Source organism: Rhipicephalus sanguineus, chromosome 1, assembly GCF_013339695.2.
Source record: "Rhipicephalus sanguineus isolate Rsan-2018 chromosome 1, BIME_Rsan_1.4, whole genome shotgun sequence".
NCBI classification, from domain to species: Eukaryota; Metazoa; Arthropoda; class Arachnida; order Ixodida; family Ixodidae; genus Rhipicephalus; species Rhipicephalus sanguineus.
In genome coordinates, this window is record NC_051176.1 from 13635657 (window position 1) to 13661650 (window position 25994).

General features: G+C 47.9%; 1 protein-coding gene across 1 annotated transcript in view; it reads right to left on the minus strand.

Annotated features, from left to right (window-relative positions):
* LOC119379635 (acetylcholinesterase-like) overlaps positions 1-25365 on the minus strand; it is a 72599-nt gene extending 47234 nt beyond the window's left edge. The window contains exons 1-4 of the mRNA XM_049412053.1: positions 25324-25365; positions 24329-24494; positions 20011-20078; positions 18995-19357 (exon numbers count right to left, since the gene is read on the minus strand). Coding sequence (XP_049268010.1) covers positions 18995-19357; positions 20011-20078; positions 24329-24494; positions 25324-25365 — 639 coding nt within the window. The remainder of the gene's footprint in view (positions 1-18994; positions 19358-20010; positions 20079-24328; positions 24495-25323) is intronic.
* Between the last annotated feature and the right edge of the window lie 629 nt (positions 25366-25994).

Here is a 25994-nt window from a genome sequence, read left to right on the forward strand (position 1 = left end):
ACAAAGCGCTGGCCGTAGCAACATGATAGTGGTACTACATACCGCTTCAGTTCGAGTGCTCCACGATATGAAGCTGGAGGTCTCCCTTTGAGTATAGTGCATCTTCGTAATAAGCAGCACTGGCAGAAGGTAAAGGACGAGCACAGAGCGCAGGCACACGTCAAACAACCGAAACACCGGCTGCAAAACTCGACCGATCGGGAGGCGACGCACAACACACGCAGAAAACGATAGAGTCCGGCGGCGTGTCTGAGCGCGTTGCATAAGTCACGTAGTGATAGAGCTGTTCCGCGCGCTGCGCACGCGCGGCGGCTGCGCCGGCCGAGGAGGCGGCGCCCCGGCCGTTGCTGGGTCGCGTGGGCGCAGCTTTCTTTCTGCGGCAGTGTTATGTTTTGTTATGCTTTACACAGTGTATTCGAATCGCAGTAAGCATTGCGACGACACAGTAAGGGCTGCATGACTACAAGCAGGGCTTAAAGACTCCCTTCACTGGAGGGGGGGGGGGGCCTCACAAGCGGCAATATATATGTATATACAGGGTGTCCCAGCAATCTTTAGCCAAGGGTTAAAAAATACAATATTAGAGGCAGGCGAGTGAAACCAGTTGCAAATTGCTGACAGCCACCTTACGCACTACAGACAATTTTTTGTTTTGTAATTAACTGATTTGTTAATTAGGTCGATTTAGCTAAATTGCTAAATATTGACTTTAGGCGAGAAATGCTGCTTGCAAAGTTCGAGAGCATCTTCACAAACCCCAATTGCATTATTTGCGATAAAGAAAGTCGCACGTATACCATTTTTTCCAAGCTGCAAAGAAAGCCCGCGAAATACAAAAAGAACCACGTGACTAGCGCGCTCGCGCGCCGCGAGAATGCTGCCCTCAGCCGTGGTTTGAGCGTACGAAATCAGCTGCGGCCGCGACTCGCCGTCTCCGTTGCAGCGGTAGGCTGATAAGTTAAAGGTGGTTTCTTGGCCCGCGCTCGCTACAACTTGCACCGTCACACGCGCCAACTGGCTGGCAACGGGCCAAGAAACCAACGCCCACTTAGGGCCCGCTCACGCTAGCGGCAAGCCTGCCGCAACGGCGCGGTGCCGCAGAACGTCGGCCGTCGCCGCACTCGCGAGAGCTGTCCTACTTGCACGGCAAGCTTCGCCGGCGAGCCTCCGAAAAACATGGCCGCACTGCTGAAAGCGGTTGTCGTCCACCTCGAATCTATCGAGTGGCCGCCGTGCGCTCTGTAGCGTGTAAGCTCCGGACTGATGCTTCCATTTGCTTTAGATTCACGTCCTTAAGCTTCGACAGAAAAGTATTCGTACCGATTCGGCCTCGTTTTGGAGAGCCGTACTCAAATAATCGATGCTGTAGGCTTAGCGAGTCGAGATGGCCGCTTCCGAATGCTCGGAGGACATAGATTCCGCGTTTGTTAGTTGTTTCTAATCCTCCATAGCTGGCGCCACTTGACCGGGCGCCTGCTTGAGGACACTTTATTTGGTTTTACGCGACGCTTTCTTTAATTCCGGGCAAATTAAAACGCTCTCTTGACTGCTGAAACCATGCCTGGCCTCGACACGGACGACATCCGAACTTCTAGCGTGAAAAACGCGGAGCAGAAAGGAAGCAGCTCGAAGCGTCCTGCGGCAGACGCACACGACGCGGAAAGCCGAAAGCAGACGACGCGGCGCGCCGTGGCCATGACAACCGCTCCTCCGTCGCTGATTGGCCGCGTCGCTCTCCGGCAAACGGAGAACGGCAAGAAAATGGGTCTCGGACCTATTCTTCGGACGGCAAAGAACGGCTGACGTGCGCGAACGAAATCGCTTGCGCACGGCAGCCTGAGAACGTCAAACGGCAAACGGCGAGCTGCCGTGCCGCTAGCGTGAGCGGGCCCTTATCGGCCTACACCTGCAACGGAGACGGCGAGTCGCGGCCGCAGCTGATTTCGTTCGCTCAAACCACGGCTGAGGGCAGCATTCTCGCGGCGCGCGAGTGCGCTAGTCACGTGGTTCTTTTTGTATTTCGCGGGCTTTCTTTGCAGCTTGGAAAAAATGGTATACGTGAGACTTTCTTTATCGCAAATAATGCAATTGGGGTTTCTGAAGATGCTGTCGAACTTTCCAAGCAGCATTTCTTGCCTAAAGTCAATAATTAGCAATTTAGTTAAATTGTCCTAATTAAGAAATTAGTTAATTACAAAACAAAAAATAGTATGTAGTGCACAAGGTGGCTGTCAGCAATTTGCAACTCATTTCACTCGCCTGCTTCTAATACTGTATTTTTTAACCCTTGGATAAAGATAGCTGGGACACCCGGCATATAATCTCAAAGCAAAGATCGCCTAGCAGCGATCTTTTCGCCGCTAAACTGATGCTGCTGTGGCCTTAGCAGCTCTGCTACGCGCAGATCGTGGGCTGTTGGAACGCGGTGCGAGCTGGCATAGCGAATAATAAACGCAGGATTTCTCGATATATCGGTCAAGATCCACTTTCGCGGTCGTATTATCCAGTTTTGGCAAAAATGTGATGGTATTAAAGGCATGAAAATGCATTATTTTCAAGGGATGTTGGTCGGGAATAAAAACGAAAACGTATTAGGCTGGAAAACGTATTATGCCGAATCGTATCAACGGGATTTCACTCTATATATATGCTATAGATTAAGCGTTAGGATAGGTGTTTGCGATGATCACAGTGCAGTGAAGCCAACTGTCTCTAAACTGAACAAATGCTTATGAATGCTAAACAAATACATATATTATTCCGAATGTATTTCGGGCATTCATTCAACGTGTCAATCCAATGAAGCAATAAATGAAATTATTTTGGGAAAGATTTCTCAAAAATAAATCGGGATGTAAAGGCTTATATGGGAGCTCAAAATAAGTAACATCAGTTGACTTACTGCATTCAGAACCTCAGCCACGACAATGCTATATTTTATTTTCACTACCACTTACCTAATAAAGTAGGCAAAATACATGCGCCTTTGCAATTACAGCAGACTTGTGATGCACAACTAAAAGAATGCAAATTTAGTGGCAAGATTAGCAGACCAAGGTGAACCATTACTGATTCACGAGCAGGTAGCTTCACACTCAGGTGCCTCGTGAAACACTATGCTGTGCCAAGATGCCTCTGTCGAACAGAGTGGTGACCCGTGGTTTACGGAGGCGTTGACCGTGGTGTTCAGTGTCTCAGTTAATTGCATTCAGCAGTGCAACGATACCTGTTTTCTTCTGCCAAAAAAATTCAACTCCAGCACTTGTCAAATGGGTGCCGCAGTGCCACCCTTAGACTGCCGAGGGGGGCCCGCCCCCGCCCCCGGCCCTCCCTGACTTTAAGGCCTGGCTACAAGGATAGGCTGGCAATGTCAGTAGGAAGACAGTTCCAGTCCCTGGAAATTCATGGGGTGAATGAAAAAATCCGTAAACAGGGGGTGGGTGCTCGAGCCAACGTTTCGACAAGTGGACTTGTCTTCTTCAAGGCTTCAGTTCCAGCCTTGAAGAAGACAAGTCCACTTGTCGAAACGTTGGCTCGAGCACCCACCCCCTGTTTACGGATTTTTTCATCGCAGCTTCCATCTTCCACTTCCTGCCGTTTTATGGGGTGAATGAGGCAGTAAAACGAGTAATTCAGGCGCATGGGCATGTGACTTGCTGTGGATGGCTGATGCGGTGAGAAATGTGTGTAGACGATACAATGTAGGGGGGTTTGATTGAGGGCACTGTAAAGAAGCTCGTGAAAGAGCATGAGTGAACCTGTGATTACAGAGCTGAACTAAACCTACTTTGTTGCATTTCCAGTGCTAGAGAGAAATAGGGAAAAAACATAGAGACACCCAAAGGGCCTTCGATTCTCTATTTGTATCTTCTTTTTTCTATGTGATGTCAACTGGCCCTTTTGCTTGCTACCTTGTTGGGAGTGATTCACTGTTTGTGTTTATTAGTTTCAGTGTGAGGTTGTCAGCTCGATGTTATTGCTTACTAGTATTGCATGAAATTTTGTGATGCTTTCTACCATACTTTTTTATTAAAGCTTGTCTGTTTTTGACTCTGTCTCATTCTTTTCTCTGCAAATCGCAAAACCTAGAAATTAAGGTGCTCCATGCAATATAGCAAATATCACATGGAGCATTGTGCATGCTACGAAAATCTCATGGAGCATTCTGTTCTTTTTTGCTCTTCATTAGTGACATTGTTCGGAACATAGGTGCACGAATCGAGCTGTGTGCAGATGACTGCGTAATATACCAAGAAATATACAGCTCTAACGATCATGTCCTACTAAACCAAGAATTAAGTACAATTTTGCACTGGTGTTGCACATGGAAGATGACAATTAATAGTGAAGAAGCGGCATAAGTCATCCATAGCTTGCAAAAACCAACCACTTGAGTTCACCTCTTTCATCAACAATCAAACTCTAAACAGTGCGCAGCTATAAGTATTTTAGAGTGAGGATATCCTCTAATTTGTACTGAAATGAGCACGTAACGTTCATTGCTATAAAGAAGCATACGGATAACATTTATTCAACCCATATTGGAGTATGCAGCAGCGGCATGGGATTCCTGGACAACCTCTAATAAACAAAAACTGGAAAGTATTCAAAGAAAATCAGTTAGGTTCGTTTGTAACGTGTTATAGTTGGAGAACATCCCGATTGGCCCTCCTGCAGAACTACAAAAACAAAAGCTTTAAACAAAACGGTACAAAATGTTCAGAGTTGATGAATTCGTATTCATAGCGCTTACCATTAGCCGCTTTACCCAGTCTTTTCACACAACAAAGGTGGCTGAACTGGAGTGCAGAAGGCTTGTATATACTCTTTCATCAAACAATCACCCAGTGGAACACCTTATGTGCTTATGCTGTGTCATTGATTCGTTTCGGCAGCGTCATGTTTCGTCATGTACTCTCTTTTGCTGTGTTCAAACGGTCTATATTTTTATTTTTCACCTTTCTGTACTATGGATGTGAGTACTGACTGCCGTAGAATAGTAGATCGGCAGTGTGTAACAAAAAGAAATGCAAAAAAGTTTATCCCCGAAATGTCCAAGTGCCACGGGTGACACCTATGGGTCAATTCACAGCGTGAATTGTAATAATAATAATAATAATAATAATAATAATAATAATAATAATAATAATAATAATAATAATAATAATAATAATAATATCTGGGGTTTAACGTCCCAAAACCACGCTATGATTATGAGAGACGCCGTAGTGGAGGGCTCCGGAAATTTCGACCTCCTGGGGTTCTTTAACGTGCACCTAAATCTAAGTACACGGGCCTCAAACATTTTCGCCTCCATCGACAATGTAGCCGCCGCGGCCGGGATTCGATCCCGCGACCTTCGGGTCAGCAGTCGAGCGCCATAACCCAACGTTCTTCACGATGACCCGGCCTCCTTGGCTTCTACCATAGCCGTGTGTGTGTGCAGAGCAAGGGTATGCTCTTGGTATATCAAACAGGGCCTGTGCCCTCCGGAACTACAAGGGATGTGCGGGTTCCTCAAACCTTCGGTGGGACACGCCAGAAGGATGTGCCGCATTTTGTGCTCTGAGTGGTGGAGGCAGGTTCGTTTTTTCCAAGACTGTTTGGTGGTGACCTGCTCCTCTGAGCCAACATACAGGCAACAGCGTCGCCTGAATGAATGGAGGAAGACGACCAAGGGAATCACCGAGTTCCTTTGGGGCACGGTGCGACCGACACTTCCAACCAGGAAAAAGAAAGGACTGACCCAAGGTGAAGTGCGCCTTCTTGGTGATTGTTCTATCCCGGAGGACGTTAACAAGGTTTTAAAACTGGGACCCAAGTTCGCGTTTGAACCTAATGTTCCACCGGCGGAAAAGGTAGCTTTTTCAAGGAACATTTCTCGGTATGTGCCTGAAGGAGAGCAAATAAGGTGCGTGTCGGATTGTATAGATGTGTGCACTCAAACGTCGTTAGCTAGGCGAAGGCTCTCCCCTGACAAGTTGGTCGTAGATTTTTTGGAGGGGAATGGGCTTAGGGTTTGTTTGTCGGATAAGGAAGGAATGTTCGTGGTCATGAAAGAGGGCGTTTTCTATGAGAAATCTGAGACAGCTGTATTGAAGAAATTCAAAAGAGTGGATGTTAAAACAGGAAAGGTGAAACAGCAGGCTATTGCTATGCTGCAAGATAGGAATCTGTCCAGTCTAGTCAGTAGAGTAAAAAAGGCAAAAGAATTAAACTTGCAAGTTTTTTTTCTCAGTGAAAACCCATAAACTTAATTCCCCGTTCAGAGCCATTATATCAGAAAAAGGAACTTGGCTGTCTGAGATGTCGACTTACTTGCAGATGCACCTGGAAGCCCTCAACGTAGTTGACCCTTTTGTAGTAAAGAACTCTGAAGGTGTAGTAGATTTTCTCAGAACTAATAACCCGGGTTCTTGTTCAGCATTCAGCATCGACATTGAGGACATGTTTTACTCCTTACCGCATGAGGAACTGCTGCAGAGTGTTAAATCTTGTGTGGTTGAGGACAATAATGAAGTTAAGTTCGTGAACAGTTGTGGTGTTTCCTTGGAAAGTTTTCTGTAATTGCTGACGTTTTACTTGCGGTCAATGTGTGTAGAGTGGAAAGGGGGCGTTTGTGTCCAAAAATCTGGTGTTTGCATCGGGTCTAGGGTGGCACCAATTTTAAGTAATATTTTCCTGGGACAAGTCGACAGGTCCGTTGCAGATAAAGTGAACAATCTGTCTTGCCACATTTTTCGGTATGTTGATGATTTCTTTGTTGTAATTAAATCCGACAGTCGGCATAGCATGAGAGCTGACATTTTAAACATTTTTAAGGATTCTGGCCATGGGCTAAAGTTCACCTACGAGCTGCCTGAAAAAGGAGAGCTTCAGTTTCTAGATATTAGACTGCGGTTTCACGAGGAACATTTGTGTTGGCAATACAAGCCCCGATCCGTAAAGGGTATCTTGCCGTTCGCCTCAGGCCATTCTAAGATAGTTAAGTCCGGCATTATTTATGCTGCGCTGCGGGCTGCGCTCCTGAAAACGTGCACGCATGCGTTGAAAGAAAGTTTCCTGAGCCAGGTTGAGAGGCTGAAGTTGGCGGGCTACCCTGATACGGAAATCTTGAGGAGTTGTCAAAAGCTAATCAAGTGGGTTAAAGGCGTAAGTGATACGCACAGGAGAACAGAGCGCGTGCGCAATTAAAAGAAACCGGTTGTGGTACCCTACGTGCACAAGTTTTCACATAGCTTAAAAAATGCTGCCAGTAGGTATGGGGTACGTGCAGTTATGTCCGCTCCCAATAAGTTGTCCTCTATTTGCTCCCGCGTGCATAAAAGAAGTTCGGGTTTACGAAAGACCTGCTCGTTCTGTCCGGAGAAGAGAAAAAATAGATATGTTCAGTGTAAATCGTGTGTTGTATATAAGTTGCCATTGTCATGCGGGGGGTTTATATAGGACAAACCGGGCGGTGCATTAACGTGAGACTAAGGGAACACTTAACCTCATTAACGGCAGCTGGCGCGTTGCACTTGCCAGCTCATTGTAGGGAGTGTGGCTGCCAACCTATGGCAGATAAAGCCACTTGTTTGTTTGGGCATCGAGACAAATGCACTAGGGAAGTGATGGAGGCTTTTTTCATTGAAAGGGAGGGGGAAAGGTGTGTAAGTAAGCCGTCTGTGGCCCTTGGTGAAAAGGAGCTTCGGTACCTGGGTTCAGCGCTGCCAGGTTAAAGTGATTATTAGTTTGTTATGGACTGTTGCGCATGCTTTTTGGAGAGTATGAAGGTGGTGTTTTTAGCTTTTTCTCGGTTGTTACACACGTGTTGATGTTCACAATGATTAGGCATGTTTCGTACCTTGTTTGCTATGCTGCGCAGACGCCTTTGGTTTGCCACGTGACCGGGTCGAATGCTTGATATATGTGCGTGTAATTTCCAATAAAGTTTAGTTGCGAGTTCAGCGCGGTGTCGTCTCTTCCTCTGTCCTTGTCTATATTTTGCGCTGTTTTTACATCCCAAACCACTAGACCACCGTGGCGGGCCAGCGTGAATTGACCCATAGGTGTAAAATTCAAAGAACACCCATGGGTGTTTAACAGAACGTACACCCATTGTACGCACAAAAATAAAAAAGGGTGTGCGAAGGGTGAGCAAAGAAGACATTACACCCTTCCGGATAATATTGACAGAAAAAAGGGGTGTACGACAGGTGTTTTATCGCAACTACACCTATAAGGGTGTGAAACTGTTTCCAGTGTAGATTCCACGACGGCGCCCAACAAAAAGTGGCGGATGCGCCGAGTGTTGCCGGTGGACGAAACATTATGAACATACCCTACTGGAGATCATTGAAACAACCTTTTGTCCTGCAGCTGATGGCTGCAGAAAAGGCTGAGGATGGTGATGAAAGATCAAAAGAATACACGACACCCCCCCCCCCCAAAAGAAAATCGCGCTATAGGCTCGGCTTTCGTCTAATCTGTGAACGTCCCTCAAATGAGCAGTTCCAGAGCCTGGCATCAGTGTCTCCTGTTTACAAAGCGCCTGCGGCACTAAGCTTCACAAAAGTAGCTTCACAAAAGTAAGCTTCACAAAAGTAAGCAAAAGTAGTGTTTACCAAATTTGGGAAATGACAAGGCAAGACTTGCGGAAACAAAACGATCGGGAGCACTCGCCCTTGAGGAAACAGGAGCCCCGCGTTAAATACGATGTGATAAGCGGCAACCACTACCACCCAATTTGCCCGTCGTGGAAGCATTCGGCGCTTACGTCGCAGGTGGAAAGATGAGGCTGTTTTGTCTCTAGTCAAAGCAGCGTGCACCTGAAAGCAAAAGTTCCGGCGGTGGTCGCGTGGTGCGTTTGTTTCTGCTGTTCAATTATCCCTGGCGCTCTATGAGGCACAAGCTTAGAACGATGTGAAGCAACATCACGGTAATGGTGCAAACAAGGACACCTTCTACAAACCAAATGTCAGCTCAAATATGCGTCTTTGAGGCTGCCTAAAGCGTGCTAGTAGCCGCGCTCATCAGCACTGGTGCGGCAAGCCACATAAGGACAGAACGCTGATTATTATTTGCCGATTGTTACTTGGGAGAGGCACCGAATACGATCGTCATTTATCGTGATTTAAATGGTTTCGTGCGACTGCGTTAATGCGCATCATGCTCATTACTTAAAGATATCGGCCAAGCTGGACCACGCCAATTGCTCTGAAGCACACAGATATATCGAAGATTCAATGTTATCTGTTTCCATCTACAGACCATGCTGAAAGAAACAAACCCATTTCTTTAGTGCCACGATGAGCACTGATGGCAGCATGGGTGCGTTATCGCACTGCGTGATGCCAAAGTTTATACGGGCGACATGTCATTTGTTGTCAAGGGCGCTAATTCACTCTTCAAGCTCGCCCTCATTGGTGAGAATGCGAGTTGATAAGCAATAACCAACAAGGACAGTCATCGCCACGCTGCGTAACAGTAGATTTTGAGCGTGGCTGCGTTGGTGAACCTAGCACTGCAGTCGACAAAGAGCTGAGGTTGCAATCACAAGCGAGCGAAGGGCAAGCGCTCGTCTATGTTGTAGCTTACGCCAAAGTGACAGAGCCAGGCCAGTAACCAACGCAGAATGCTTTATTTAGCAGACAATGAAGTATATATAGGCAGCTGGCCTACGACGTAACACAAGACGGTGATGACGTTTGACACGTGTTGGCACTGCACTTCTTATCAGTCTACACGTGTGGACACTGTCTTGGTTTGTTTCTCAGAAGTTGCACTCAATGCTTTCCTACCAACAAAAGGCATTCCGGGGTGCTATTTCGGACAATGCCTCCTTGACTATATATAGATGCCCGCCGCGTCGCCCGCTTTCCCATTGCGGCGGCGGTTCGCTCAGTTCCCCACAAATCCGTGAGGCGGCGCTCGTTGCCCGACCGACTTCCAGCGGCAGCGGAAATGTGTTTACCGTAGGAGACAACGTCGTCAGTTCCGCCGCGCGCCGCGCCTGGCACCTCCAAGGAGGATACATAGAACTTGCTGGAGTAGAAGCCGGCTATGCGCCTCTATTGGTGAGAGTGAAGCCGCGCCGAGCGCGCGGCGGCCATCTTGCCAGTGGCAGAAAGGAGCCACACGCTGCCGCACGCATGCTTCTTCGCGCTGCCGATGAAGTTGCTCGCGTTTGTAAAGCAATGAAATCAAGTAGTTCTGGTTGCAAACATTTATTTGCGACTTGTAAGCAGCCACGTGACATCTATAGAAGTGAATTCACCTGCACAGGAATTAGGTGGAGACGCTTAAATCAGACGCACGGTGAAAATAAGCTGACCGGTGCCCAACTGAAGATAATCGCCCTTGACAGAGGTGGCCTCACCTTAATATTGATCCACTCTTGGTTTAATTCCATCATCATGTGGCGTATACTCACTTTTACGTATTCTTCAGCGATTTGCTTGCAGAAATTGTAAACGTTCAAGCGGGTCGAAGTCAAGGATGTGCTGCTCCAGTTTATGGAACCACTTTTCCTCGGAGGAAGCTACCAGGACTTCCATGATGAGGGATTTTGCCCTTCTTCACCGTTATGACAGCATATCACATTCAGCCTGTAGCTACCAGTCCTTTCTCTCTTTCTTCACACATGCCAGTGACGTCTTGCGACGGTGAAATAATTCCACCTCTGCTCTTCCGTTTAATCAAGGTGCAACTCACCTGAGTGCAGGGCTCTGATACACTGCTCACATGTCGTTGTTGTACGAAGTTTTCTAGCATTGAAGCCTGCTATGTATGGCACAACGAAACCGGCAAACGCAGAGGGGCTTTCGGGTCAGTATCGGCCTGCAGGGCTGATGATCTGCGCATGTCAATGAGCGTGCTTCTTGCATCTCCTATGGCAGCAGTAGTGGCTGCATTCACGGTGGAGACAATGTCTTGGGAGCAGTTTCCTGAACTATAACTTCCGTCTCAACCGACAGGTGCTTGTATACAGCCAGAGGCTGTGCAGATGTTGCATTGTTATGTCCGCCTCATCCATGCACGTATTAAACCAAAGAGGTTTTCGGCATGGTATTGACTGAGTTTGTGTCAGCAAGTACTTCAGCTAAATCCAGTTTTTTTTTTTTTCAGTTTTTCTGTCGCTGCACTTCCTGCTGGATCTCTCAGCCCGTTTACGTATGCTCGAATCTCAGAAAAAAAAACAGCTTCTAGCAAGCAGTCAAAGCAATTCGGCGCGGAGTGCATGGCGCATATAGATCTTCGTCTTTCGCATTCCACTTTACACGATGAACGGCCGTTTCCCACAGGCTCCGCACTGTGGGATCTTTAGGAAACCTGTCAAAAATATCACGGCTATTATTTGTTGCACGCTCATACCGCGTCAGTTAGCACACCCCTCAGTAACGTGCGCGGAATGGCTCAATCGAAGATGTTTTCGCGTACTTACGTGCAGAAAGTGAGGCCACAACCTTTTTTCAGCCTGTATGCACATCCATAAGCGACAATAGAGGCAACCATAGTCAAACCGTTGGTGTTTACATGCCCACAGCGTCAAATAACACACGCAAGCAGCAGTGCGCGATGGCGTGGAGCGCGTTTTCTGCCTCTGGCAAGATGGCGACGGGCGGCTTCACTTGACGAGCGCCCCCTCCACTCCAGCAAATTCTATGTATCCTCCTTGGGCACCTCCGCGACGGTAACAGGCGTGATGGCAATCTCGAACGCAGCAGCACGTGACATTTGTTGCAGGCGTGCGCCGTAGGCGGCGCTCGTTGCCTGACCGCGAAGAAAAAAGAGGGAGAGGGTACGGAACCGGGTTATCGAACCACGCGGCGGGCATCTAGTCATGGAGGCATTGTCTGGACATTGCCGAATTCCGCCATATTGCCTGATTTGATTGGTTTCGCGAGGGAGTTCGTGATGTGGTGTTGCAAGAGCTCTACGACAACGGATTTTGCGATGACGTGAGGTGATGAAAAAGTGTTATTTTTCCGAAGAAGCGCTTCGCCGTACTCTACCACGTACAAGTAAAGGTTTGCGCTGAAGAACGAAAGCGAAGTATGGTACTAGGCTGTGCGTACGGTCAACTTGCGGTTTATCGAAACTACTGCTCGCTTGACGAAGAGTCGTCATGTCTGCAACACGATTAGATATTGAACTGATCGTCGTCATTGCGTTACGGGATCTCACTTTTCGTAGCGTCAATTTGACGCTGCGTGACGCGGCATCCCGCCGTATTTGCTGCTTAATATGTGAAAACGACCAAGTACCCAAAATTAGCCGCCATATTGCTGTAAGCTGCACTGCTTTTTTGATGTGCACCCTGACATACGTATGTGTACATGTCATTCCGTGAGTTCCTTTACAAGCAAGTTTTGGGATAGTAATATTATAAGTGTTGTACATGAACCTTGCTTGTAAAAATGAAAGGTTGTTATTTAGTTTGAGTTGTTCGAAGCTGTGGTCCTCGCCGCAAGAGAACGCTAGATAGGGGAAGAAAAATGGCGCGGCCCATCACCGTGTAGTGGTTGGAGCTGCATGAAGCAAGAGAATTACTGCGTTGACCGCGATGCTTTTGCGATGACCGATAAATTGTTTCAACTGCGATACTGGCTGACGAGGGACACTGTGCGATGGCTGGGCGGGTAGCTTCGCCAGGACCTGAAGAGGCGGCATACGGGCATGAGAACAGCCCCGACCGTTGAGCTGCAAGTGCTTCGCGCCCTTCGCTCCTTCGCCGTCGGCAGTTACCAAGGCGCGATGGCAAACAATTAGGACGTGGCGGCGAGCTAGTCCAGTGTCAGTCTCACGGTTCTTGCTGTCGTGGAAGCGATCGTCGAGCGCCTTGGCAATGAGTGGATCGCCCTCCCTGCCGGAACGAAGGCTTTGTCCACATAGATGCAAGATTTTAAGGCTGCGTCGTGTGGTCGACGGCACGTTTGCGTGCATAAGTGTGCCGTATGAAAAGGATGACGACAACAAGGCGGCCTACATTTGCCGCAAGAACGTTGACGCCCTCAACGTCATAGAGGTGAGAACAAATTTCAGCTTACCTAATCTTTCGCATGCTGTTAGTAGAATGCAAAAGAGGAACGTGAAAGACAGCTTTTGGCCACTCTCCAATTTTTAACGACATTTTCCGTGGCTCAAACTGCAGTGATGGAAATGAACCATGTAGTCGCGATAAACAGAATTTCCGTCACTATTCAGTTTCGACAGGGGTGACTTGACGACCCAAGAAAATATTTCATATTTGATCGTGGTAGCTGTCTTGCATTTAAGAAAAGTAATGCATGAAGGGAAACCAAACGTACTGACTGCATCTCTAATTTCACAAACAGTGATATGCAGACATGTAGTAACTGCCTAACCTGAAATGAAAGATATAGCTATCGAAGCAGTACTTCGAAATCAACTTGAGAGAAATAAGTACGTTGCACCACACATTTACGGTTGCGCTGCATGTACGTAGTTGTACTGCTGTTGCCGACTTCCTCCCGTTGCACACAACACTCTGGAGGTGTGTGACCAGCCCTGCCAATCACTACCCTTGCACCCGGGGACTGTGCACGACGCTTTCATGTGGAGGATACCCACCGTGAGCCAGGACTTGGGCAGTGGACTCCGTGGCCAGGGTGGTCAATAGCTGCTTGGTATGCAAGCGTGAGGATGCTTGTGTGGTGTCTTAGTGTGGCAAAGACATTAGTCATGGCAATTTTATTATACACTGCATGGTACACGATGCCATTTACGAACGTAAATGGCAGGTCGTGCATTGTATATACCAGAATATAGGTTTCATTTTGTATGGTATATACCGGATTGTGTATGCATGCGTGCATGCATGAGAAACATGTGATGTGTAATGAACTGGATGTCACGACATCAATGACTTCATTAGCGTCAAAGACAAGCAAGGCGGTGCATGCAGCTCTTTGCTGGCTGCTTCGCATTACACCAAATCCCATGATGTTTGGGATCTGCGGCATTTTTTTTTCTCAGGGCAAAGTAGCCACTGGCATTGTGTTCGATCCTAAACCTATCCTGTGTACTTGTGTTCTTGCAGAAATTATCTTCTGACAAAGGCTTCATTGTGTTTGTTCGTTGAGAGTACGCTAATTGAACCAGGCAGTTAGGCTGAAGCGTGCTCAGCTTCTGCAGCGAATCACAGCAGGACTAGTCTGTGGAGACCATAGTAACTCTGGAAATAGCCTGTGTTACTTCGCAGCAGTTCTTGCAACTTTGAATGCCATTCCAGAGCATTGTTTTCAGCACTTTATTCACAATGCCAACCCAGTGAAGGACATTTCACATCATGTGATGACCGTACGAGTCTCGCAGGTGCTGTACAAAAGCTCTATTCACGTAGTACCACTTGATCATGCAAGAGCACGAGTTTGCTCCGGTTGGTAATATATGTCAACATTTATAATGCCCAAACCGAACCAGTAGCGAACGGGGCGACGCGGACACAGTGTTGTGTCGCCCCTTTCTCTCCTGGTTTCTCTTCGCCACCATAAGGGTTTACATGCAACAGTAACGCGTGATATTTCAGAATGTGCTGCGAGAGAATTCATCTTTTTCTGTAATGATTTTCAAAGTGCTTTGCAGAAATCGCCATGTTTTTTCATAGCTCTTGAGCAACGATGTTATGGTTCGTCCTTGGTATGATGAAAAGCAGTCAAGTTGTCTCATTGTTTACATTGTCTTACCATTCACTACTGCCAACAAAGGATGCCTCTAATATTGTGCCAGCCAGTTCTGAAACAAGGACATCTAGAAAAAAGACATCTCTTTGCATGCAGTTTCTGCACTTCTTACTGCTGGCAGTCCAAAGTCACATCAACTGCTGAAATACTACAATTCATTTTTTCATCTCTGGCCCCTATGAACTTCTTATCCGTATGTTTAAGCAATGTAGAAGTACATTCCATCGTTAACACCTTCGGGGGTGTATAACTTCTGTGGATTGATATTGGCCTTGGGCATATCGTTCAGACTCAGTAGATCGCGCATACGTAACGTCTGAAACTTAACTCTTCTTGCTTCTGCTTCTGTATATTTGCTTGACTGTAACGTTTATTTACTTCTTGAAGTGTGACAGTAGTCCGTATGCATTCTAATCAAAACATATAGCCCCATCTTAATGATCACGATAGTTCAGGAACATACTTCGCGCATCGGAGACGCTATAAATAGCACAACTGGCTATTCGGCTAGTTTGTACATTATTTAAAATAAACTAGACGCTGAACTGCCACCAGAATACCAAAGACAGAAGAAACACAATGGGCATTATTAATACTTGCAATGCTGTGCAGCTCCTTGCCTCTCTACTGTCGGCACCGCTTCTGCACACCGAGGGTCTTGGGAACGAAGGGCTGCCGCAGCTCAAGACGGAGTTGACGTGCACAATCGTAATGATGCGGGCATTGTCCCCCGAAACGTGCGTCGCCAAGTAAAACAGCCCTCCGCATGTTCTCCTGCAATAAGTATGTACATTACTGAAACGTCAAGACCACCCAAGTGAAACGCAAGCTTACCTGATCGCGCTGTGATTCCGCATATCGAGCTCACGCCACCGCCCCCTTACTTCGCCATAGCTACCGCCACTCGGGCGGCGGCCTGCTGTGGGGCCCCAGGTGGTTAAGACGCTCGGTCAGCGTCTGCCGCAGCTCCCGTCGTACCTCCAGGCGTAAATCGCAAGCCGCCTTCCCCATATGGCGATGATCGGTAATAAGATCTAATACTGCGGTCCACTGTTCGGCGCTCTCCCGATATAACGATGTAGGCGGAGGGTTGGCTGGCTCGCTTAGTGGCTATAAAAGTTACTGTGGCTTCGTCGCTCATCTTCAAAAATGGCGATGCATTGCAGACCAGATCGTCTGCTTACGACATTAAAACTAAACGACTCACTTTCGCTTTATTTTGTATTGTTGCATTTGCAATTACCGAAACAAATTATTACGTTATTGCACGTTCCTATGTATTTCGCGTCCTCTTTGCGTAACGTTGAGCAAGCAATTCTTGTGTTTGCTTCACCATGAGTACACGTCACGCCTACGTCAAATTATACGCAAAAAGTCCAGGATAGCTCCCCCGCTCTGTCAAGGTGGACGGCCAGTTTAGCACATGACACAGCAGCGACATGGTGGAGGCCGGTAACATACGCCACGTTGCCAATGTTCCTACTAGCGTTCAAGCACCACACATCCACGACGACATCGCCACTGAGGTACAGATTAAAGGGGTACTGACACCTTTTTTCGAAGGCGAGTTTACTCTGCCATACATATCTCCTGTATGCAGAGACGGCTCTGAGCAAGTGTGAAACTCAGCAAATGCTGATAAGATAATTTAATTTGATATTAAAGTCAATTTTTCCATGGCACCCCTACTGACATCGACACTAGCTTGACGTCAGGCTACAGTACAAATTCTGGTGACTTCACGCAGCAGTCTGGCTTGTTGTGATGACGTTAGGTACCGAAACTTCCAAGATGGCCGCTTGTACGTCATCAAAACTTCCAAAATGGGCGCTTGTGCGTGGAAACGTCACTATATATTGTGCGAGCACGTGTCGAGAAGCTCATACCGTGTTGTGACGTAAGGGTACAGTAGGAACCGAAACTAGCTTTTAAAAACATACTGTAATTACTTTTTCAGGGCACACTCGCGCTTAGCACCACCGTTTCAAGGCTCTTGGGGGCTTGACCTTTCATTTGACGCCAAAAAACGACAACTGAAAATATTCGTGTCAGTACCCCTTTAAGCTATGTTTCCTCGCCAAGACCACCTTTAAAGGGCCCCTAAACCACCCAGAGGTCGTTGTGGCACGAGCCTACATTAACACGTAGCCATGAGAATTTTTCCAAACGGTGCCGTAATAGCGGTCTTACACACGTTTGATGATCGAAATGCGGCGGTCGTTCGTTTCGCTATTTCTTTCGCTACCCTCCGTTCGTCGGCTGCGCTCCTCTCCCAAAGTCGCTTTGCCCTCCTCCCGAGCGCCCCTCCTAGTCTCGCGTGACGTTATCGCCGATGCGCTCTTCGAAACAGCGTCCACTTCCGGTTGGGGCGACTCTGTCAACTCCGCGCTTCTCGGCTAACCGCTGTTGCCGTGCCGGCCCGTGCTCCTACAAATCAGGCCGGTATTGACACGGTGTTGTCCGTGCGCCTTCAAAGGATCGCCAACATGATTGACCCGTACGGCGACACGCCGTGCCAGAGCACCTCCGCTGGAGCGCGGGCAACTGCTTGCAGACTAAACGGAAGTCGAAGGTTCTCGTTCGGTCAAACGTAGCATCGATTGTCCGTAACATCACAGACGAAAAAGTTGACGTCGGACACGTCACCGAGGAAGCCGGTAAAGCCCTGAGAGGAGAGGGAGTGTTGCTTGCAATTTGTGGCGCGCCCGCGGCTTGTAGTGCTGCCACGTGTGGCATCGTTGATCGTGACGGCATTCTGAACAAGATGAGGCTCCTCTCAAATATTTGAAAAAAAATGTCGGAGGCGTTTTAGGGGCCCTTTAAAACCGCATCCTCTGCTTGACATGATAAACTTAAACACTTCGCAGCGCAGGAAAAACAGACACAAAGAAGACGACACCAGACAACATACGAGCGCAGAACAATCGTTCACAGAGTGCATCAACCGATGCACATCAAAAAGTGGCCGTTATGCCTTATATTCACAAGCTGTCCCACAATATCAAGAAAATTGCTGGTCGCTCAAAAGTGAAAATGGTGTTTTCAGCACCACAGAAGCTCATTAAACTCTGCAATCAGAGGAGCTCTCGGGTTCAGCGAGGCTGCAAAAAACAGCACAAAGGTTCATTTGTCGCCTGCGCTACTAATGCAGTTTACAGTATTCCGCTGTCTTGTGGTAAACAATACATAGGGCAGACAGGGCGATGTCTAAAACGAACGTCTGAAAGAGCATGCGCTAAATGTAAAGGAAAACGGCACGTGACGGCTGGTTGGCCATGCATTGCGGATCTTGTGGCTGTGAACCTCTTTTCGCACAGTGTACTGTTGTCAGCAAAAGTAGTGATAGGCTCACTCGCGAGATTATAGAAGCTGAAAAAATATCTTCTTTGGGTTCAGCATGTGTCAGCACCCCCTCTGTACACCTTTCAGATAAAGAGTTGTACTTTCTAAGAAAGTAGCGTGCGCATGTGCGACGGTGTGTGAGCATGGTATATATGCGCATGTGATGTTCAATAAACTTTTGTTGTTAGTTAGCGCTCGTATGTTGTCTGGTGTCGTCTTCTTTGTGTCTGTTTTTCCTGCGCTACGAAGTGTTTAAGATGATCAACCAACAGGCCCAATTCGCCACAATTCTGAAGCTTGACATGAGTAGGCTTCACTGCAACCTACAATGTGGTAGAGGCAGCTTACAAAGAACAAGCTTACACCTATTCCCTGAAAGCGTGTTTCACTGCGAAACCCAAATCCATCGCTCCGAAGACACTTTTTTTCAGGGTCAGTATAAGCCGGCTTATAGAAAAATATTACAACCTGCTTTTATTATTTTAATAATTGTATGCTGTTGCCCCGAGGTTCGCAGCTGCATGGGCGCTGAATGAAACATTTTTACACATTAATTCTTCCAAGTGGGCGCTAGGGGCTTCCTGTTAGCGCACATCAAGAAATCCTCTCCAGCGGCTCATCACAGCATCTGTGTAAAATGCTTCATCAGAATGGCCTGATGTCAGTTATGGGGGACACACCGGGACCCACATAACAACCTTAATTAGGGCTGCATATTCTTCTAGACATGCAACAATGAAGCTCGCACACAGTCATTCCAAATTTCGATCCCAACAGCGACAGATTAATTTCGTGTACATCACCGCTATGCACAATTACTCTGGCTTCAATCCTACCATTCCCCTGTCGACGCCGGCCCGGTTGTGTTGGCCCTTCGGGCAAATGGTAGACGTACGCCTCTGCCCCCAGTACACCTTTTCCTGGAGAGTACCATGAATAAGCAAAGAGAAAGGAAGAACACTCACATTGTTGGGATCTCCGTTGAAAGCAGCGATGTTATTGTAAACCCAGGAGAGAGCAAGCTGCTGGTCGAGAAGACCGACGTTTCCTGGTGCATCGCTCGTGTTCGCGTTAAGGAACCCAAAGACGCCTAGCCTGTAGCTGGGGACCACTACTACGACGTCAGCAAATCCAGAAAGCGTGGTACCGTCGTAGTAAAGGTAGTTGCTGAAGCCGTGCTCAAAGTCCCGTCCATAGAAAAACATTATCACGGGCTTTGGTTGACAGCCACTTGAGCAACGCAAGATACTCGGCGTCCACACATTTAAGTGCAAGCAGTCCTCGCTCGTGCCAGCAGTTACTTCATCCAAAACAGGAACTTGGGCGAACTGCAAAGCCACACCAACAGCATAAAGACTGGTGAGCATGAGTTGGTGAGCATAGGCGAGCATATAAAATTGATAGGTAAAAATTATTGCTGGCCACCATTTTGTCGCCCCGTTGTCCCTTTCTCATTCGTGTCTACCAGTGTTATGACACCTTTTGATGCATTTAACCAACTAGCCCACAAAACCACCTTGCCACTGTGTCCTTCATCAAGCCCACTGCATAAAATTATAAAATTACCCCACATAAAGTTAGTCCACGCTATTTAATCGGCCCGGCGGCGTAGCTCAACAGGTTGAGGCTGTGCTGCCGAGTTCTTGCTCGCAGGTTGAATTCAAGCCACGGCGGCCTCAGTTCAATGGAGTCGATATGAAATAACGCTTCTCTTCATAGAGGTAGGTCATGTTAAAGAGCCCAAAGTGGTCAGATTTAACCCGGAGTGCTGAACTACCAAGTGTTTCATAATCATGGCGCGGTTTTAGCACGTAAACCCCAAGAAGTTGTTCTTACTGCTTCAATTGATCATGCATCAATGAACACGGCATGTCACTAGACCAACGCTCTGCCGAAAGGACGTCTTCGCCAGGGCAGCTAAATCCTTCCTTAGCAGCGTTTCTATGCGCGTCTTCCTTCTCCTTCAAAGACAAAGACGCACTCTTATGCACTGGATGACGATCTGCCTAATGGAGGCACAGCTGTACGCATTGGCCAACGGCACGATGGCTAAAAAAGGCGGGCGAAAAAAATATCGACTCTCTACAAGTTCTGCTAGTGACGAGTGCTACATACCCACGAAAACGCGAGTGGCTATATACGCACTCGAGCAAGAAGCCTGCGCCTGTAGGCGATGCGCTTCGTGTGTGAAAGTGCAAAAAACTCACATGCGTCAAAAGCACTGGCAAAGTAACAGAAGAACACAGCGGCAGAAGTTTGGAATGGCCAGCGGAGTTTGCCGACGGCCTGCATACTGGAAGCGCAGCCGTCAATATTTTGTCCCGCTGATAAGGTGAACACCGCTTCCTGTGTCAGCTGCGTGCGCGCGTTTTGTGCCGGCAGCTTCAGTATGTTGTAACTGGACGTGAGTGGGATATCGCTTGGGCCAGTTACAACATATGTCGCACTGCGAGCGCGGTGGTTTGGCCCCGACCAGGCGACTCAAGCGAGCGTGCCGATGCGTACTACGCGAGGCAGGATGGTGCGCATGCTGCCTTATCGGCGCTGTCCACTTGATAAGCACTGCGACTATTAAGGCGATAGCGTTAGAGAGCTCGTTTCGGAGAAATTCCGCCGCCGGCGTCAGTAACGGTGTCGGTGACGGCTTTGTTGGTTGTGAGCGAAAAATCGTCCGTGACCGACAAATCGAGAAAGATGCAAATAAAAATCTTCGGCCACATTGAGGATCGAACCCGGGCCGTTTGCGTGGCAAGCAGGTGTCCAACCACAAAGTCACTATAATAATTGCAACTGTTTCGAAAAAAAAAAACACTACACAAATGGCATGTAGTGGAAGGAGTCTCGTTAGCGCATTTTGTTCGGCAGGTGTCACGACGAAAATGAGCCCCTTCGGCGATTTGTAGCCGTATTGGCGAGGCCATTAAAACTACGTTTTTCGCGCGACGCCATGCTTCGAAAAAAGCCGTGATAGTGCACCCATCGCCGCTAAAAACAAACACACGCAAACTTGCAAGCAGCTCCAAAAATGGACAACTACGAGGGGCGTTCAATAAAGATTTCCCCTGACCCACTTCCTGTGGACGGAGAGCAACGAAACTTTGCAGATTTATTAGTCCTTCTCTACATAGGTGACACCCCGGGACACACACTTCTCCCATCTTTTTATGCAGCTATTAAGACCTCACTTGTAGAAGTCGACAGGTTGCTCCAAAAGCCATGTTGTAACTTCAGAAATCAGAGTCTCATCATCTGGAAAGTGCTTGCCCTTCAAATATGACTTCAATGTTGGAACGATGTGGAAGTCCGATGGTGCGAGGTCGAGTGAATAAGGGGAATGCGGTAGAATTTCAAAGCCGCAGGAGCGTGCTTCCGTCTGGGCAACATGTGAGTTGTGAACTGGGGTATGGTCTCGCAGAAGGCGGACGCCTTTGGTGAGCATGCCACGTCTCTTGTTTTTGATGGCCTCTCGCAATTTCCGCAGCAGTGAAGCATAGTATGCCCCAGTAATCGTGGCACCCTTTGCAAGGAGATCCATCAAGACTACTCCGTGCTGGTCCCAAAAGACTGTGAGCATGACCTTGCCCGTCGAGGGCTGGGTGCGTGCTTTCTTTGGAGGCGGTGAGTGCAAGTGCTTCCATTGCATCGACTGGACTTTAGTCTCCGGATCATAGTGATGGACCCAGCATTCATCCTGTGTAATCAGTCTGTTGAAAAAGTCCTGCTGGTTTCCATGGCACATGGTCAAAAGGGCCTGAGAGCATTCGACTCGTTCCTCCTTTTGGAAAGGTGTGAGCAGCCGGCAAACCCAGCGATCGGATACCTTACGCATATGAAGATGGTCCTGAATGATTTTTTCCACGGACCCCACACTAATCTTGACATGTTGGGCTAGGTCTCGAACGCTAATGCGGCGATTTTCCAAAATGGCGGCCTTCACATGCTGGATGGTGTGTTCATTGACACCGTAGTGGGGTCGCCCTGCAATCGGAGCCGGTTCCACGGAAATCAGACCATATTTGAATTGGCGATGCCAGTTATTCACTACATCATATGATGGGGAATCCTCCCCATAAACCTCTTTTATCTCATCGAACGTCTCCCTTGGAGTGCGGCCTTTCAAGTACGGGAACTTGACTGCTGCTCTGTATTCCACTGCATCCATTATCACACCTCACACCACTTCAGCACCTCTAAAAGAAATACCGTTATTAGTTTAGAGTTGCAAATTGGCACGTGACCTGCAGTTACTTATGTCATTACACATGCTCAGTTTCAGAATCCTGCAATAAATGGAAGTTAGTCAGGGGAAATCTTTATTGAACGCCCCTCGTATGTCCATCTAGCGGGAAACATATCAAGCAAGCAGCAAACATTAGATAATGTGCTGCCATCTGTGAGGCATTGTCAGAAACATGTCTCGAATACAGCTGTTATAGCACAAGAAAGGGCTTTAGATCGAAAACCTGTACCATTACTATAGATACATCGCGCGCGCGCGCGTGTATGTCTGTGTGCGTGTGCGTGTGAGTAACAACGCACATTAATAAGTATGCACTTAGGGGTTGAAGTGCGCACTAGGGGCCGGATTTCGTTTTCGCGTTTAACTGTTAAAGGCCAAGCTTAAGGATCCCGCAATTTTTTTCCTTCTCTCCAGGCTTTCCTCGTCACTAAGAGGCGCGGTGTCGTTCTCCGCAGTGCGTCGTGTGCAAATCATAATGAAAAGCAATAAATTCCCTCAGTAACCGTGTGCTGTGCGCGTTCACAAACTCTATGGAGGGAGTTCCGCCTTCGCAAAACCAGCTGAGTGCGCACTATAATGTCATAGCTTGCGATAGAGAATGAATAAAGCGGCCTGCGTTCAGGGAACACACACTTGAGCGAAAATTGATGGTTGTCACGCCGCTATAAGATCATATTTCGACCAGTGCTGTTTCGTAGTTATTACGTTCTGGAACCCTCCTGTGTTTCTTCTTAGGGTGCGGAATTCACACCAGCATCCTTCATAGTTGTGTTCCCGTACGAGGAGCCAGCAGCGCCGACAGTGCCGGGAACCGATATTGAGTAGGTACCGACGGCAGCTGCTAAAGCTTCATGCAGCTTGCAGTGCAGTCGGCTCTCACTACTTCACCAGTGCAAGTTTTAAGCCCGCGGCAAGGGGGTTAGTAACATACGGTGTCGTCTGCTTGTGTCACCATTTTGCAAGAACTGCTGTGCTCCTAGGACCATAGAAGGCCGCTGACGACTGGTGCGCCAACGTAATGCCCTTTTAAAAGATAGCAGCATGGAAAAATGGCGGCGGCTTAGATCGGCTAGGCCCGGTTATGCAAGCGATAGCTTGTTCACTTCGTTATGCTTGTACCCGAAGCACAGTTTGCCAACCGAATGATAGGGCTAGTTTAACGTTCCGTACGGTGTGCACTCACTACCGTCGTTCCGTGAGTTTCCGAAGCCATCGACGCGAGAAACGCCAAGCCCCTCAACCACCAACAGACGCTCGCGTGCTCCACTGCTAGCGCATGCGCGCGCTCCTTGCGTTTTCCCCTCGGACGCTGAATGAAGGCCATTGTGAGAGATAGACAGAAAAGCCAATGAACGCGTCCGCTCGTGCAAACTGCAACGCCACAACTAAAGTTCGCGTGGCTTGTCACGGGGTATCCGTTCCTCGCTTCAAAGCCACGCGAGATACACAGCGAAACTCGCTCGACTGGGCCACTAAACCTCTCGCTTTAAAACTGTGAGCAGATGACAGATGCACACACATATCGCTGCAAACTAGGGCACGAAAGAAACTGACGAGCTTTAGAAATTTATTAAGCCACCAAATATTTTGGCTGCATTGCGTGCAAAGTAGGAACAAGTAGCAGGTGGATTTGTATCAGCTAGCGAAGTTTTTAGTTTAATGAACTTATTCTGCACAATTAGAAGATGTTCACATAGCATATTGTATGTGCATGCGCTTGGTACAAAAAACGGGCATTGCAACTTCTGCGACAGTTGCAGCGAACTTGGAGCGAGAGTTTGCTTTCCCATTGCATTACATGGCACTTTCTGTACTAATATGAAAGAAGAACCTTCCTGTGTCTTAAAATAGTGGCTTCACATGATAAGAAATAGCAAACAACAATTTGTACAACTGTAAGCATACTTTCATGCATCGTTATTTTATATCAAGGAAAGTTCATCATTTCAGTGCAGCTACATGGACTTAAATGTGGCGGTGCTTTCCCCGGGCTAATTTTCATTTGCTTGCGTCGAACATAGAATTCCCCTTATTTCTAAAACCAACAAGTTATGCTTACATCCGGGCAGGGTGGGTGGTGGAGACACAAAGTTGGTGGGTGCTGGAACAATTGGTGGATGTGCTGGGTGGATGCAGGGATGGTTCGTGTTAGGTGGGAGACCCGGTGGGCAAAGTGAGTGGGTGGTGCCATAGGTGGTGCCATAGGTGGGTGTGCTGGGTGGATGCTGAGTGCAATAGATCTGATAATCAAAACGTGATGAGGAGCCTGTGTCGATTGACACGTACGTCGCTGATTATTGATGCTTGGTGATTAGCTCTATTTTTGATACATTAATGTACTCATCCGAGAAAATCTCCGAATTGTTGTGACACAACTTTGAACTCCACGGCATTGTGCATCAACTGTCAACGCGCATCTGCAGGTGTTTCCTTGGATCATGGAAGTGAGAAGAGTTCACTTCTGAACCAACGAGCGAGAGGGAAGTGCAACGCATGAGAATTGACGAAAGTCCTAACTAATCGGAGAAAGCGTAAGCGACAAAGTGTAACACCTCTAAAATGACATTTTTCGTCGATTACGTGCTTGGCCTAATTTCGCGTAGGCCTGATGTCTTTTGTCACAGAATGTTGTACGCGACGATTACAAGCAACTCGATCGACCGCGAGCGTGTTGCTTCGTCTCGTTAGCTCGGCGGTGTACTTGCGCGATGTAGAGATGTACTCGCACGATTACATCTTTATTACTTACTCGTCTCCTCTCCGCGTTTCTAGAACACATACGAGCACTATAATCCTGTTTAACAAGCGTTATTATCAATATTTAGGCATATATAACGACAACACGGGTTCGAATACCTTGCTTTACCGCGGGCTTACCCCGCAGGGGCGTCTGCGCAAGCAAGTGTTTGGCCAGCGGCGTCACCACGAACCCAAGACAACGGGTGGTTTCGACTCCCTCCCACGCCTCGCCGTGTCCGAGGAAAAGGGGATCCTCGAGTTTCAGCCAGCGCCGGATGACAGGACCTTTAGGCCCCCCTTGGCCCCCCAGCTCACCTCAGCCACCCAGGGGAAATCGCCTTTGCCTGTCTCTGCCATCATTCCATCTTCGTCTTTCTCTCTCACTTTTATTGTTTCTCGTCTACCTATCTCTTCCGCTTACTTCTAATTTTCCCGGCGGCAAGGGTGAACCTTTTGTGCGATAAAACACCTTGGGTTTTTCATATCTGGTTACAGTGGCCATGCGCAGCTGGCGTCTGGGTTTTTTTTTCATGTCTCGTAGCGTCCCCTTGTTGGGCTCGGTGGTGGGCGGCTGGAATTGCTGCCGAAATTAATCACACACTTCTGGCTTCCAGTGCTTTCCCAAAACTTCCCGGTCGCGCTCTTGCAAAAAGATGGAGCACAGAAGAATCATACAGTCTCGTAGCTAAGCTAAAAGAAAATTTCCCACGTTTTATGTTATCCACTCCATAAACCCTTAGAAGACAGTCATTATCCTTTCGACTTTCCTTGCAGCGGAGTGCCTTGCAGACATACTGGCACCCGGCTATAAGGCAACAAAAATGGTTAGTGGTGACCTGCTCCTTGAAATACGCGGCAGTGCACAATAGGCAAGGTTTCAAACCTTGTGGCGTTCGGTTGTGTAGCGATCACAGTGACTCCGCACACAGTCCGATGAGTCGTCTGTAATGACAACCTGCTAAACTTGACCGAAGAAGAGCTTGGGA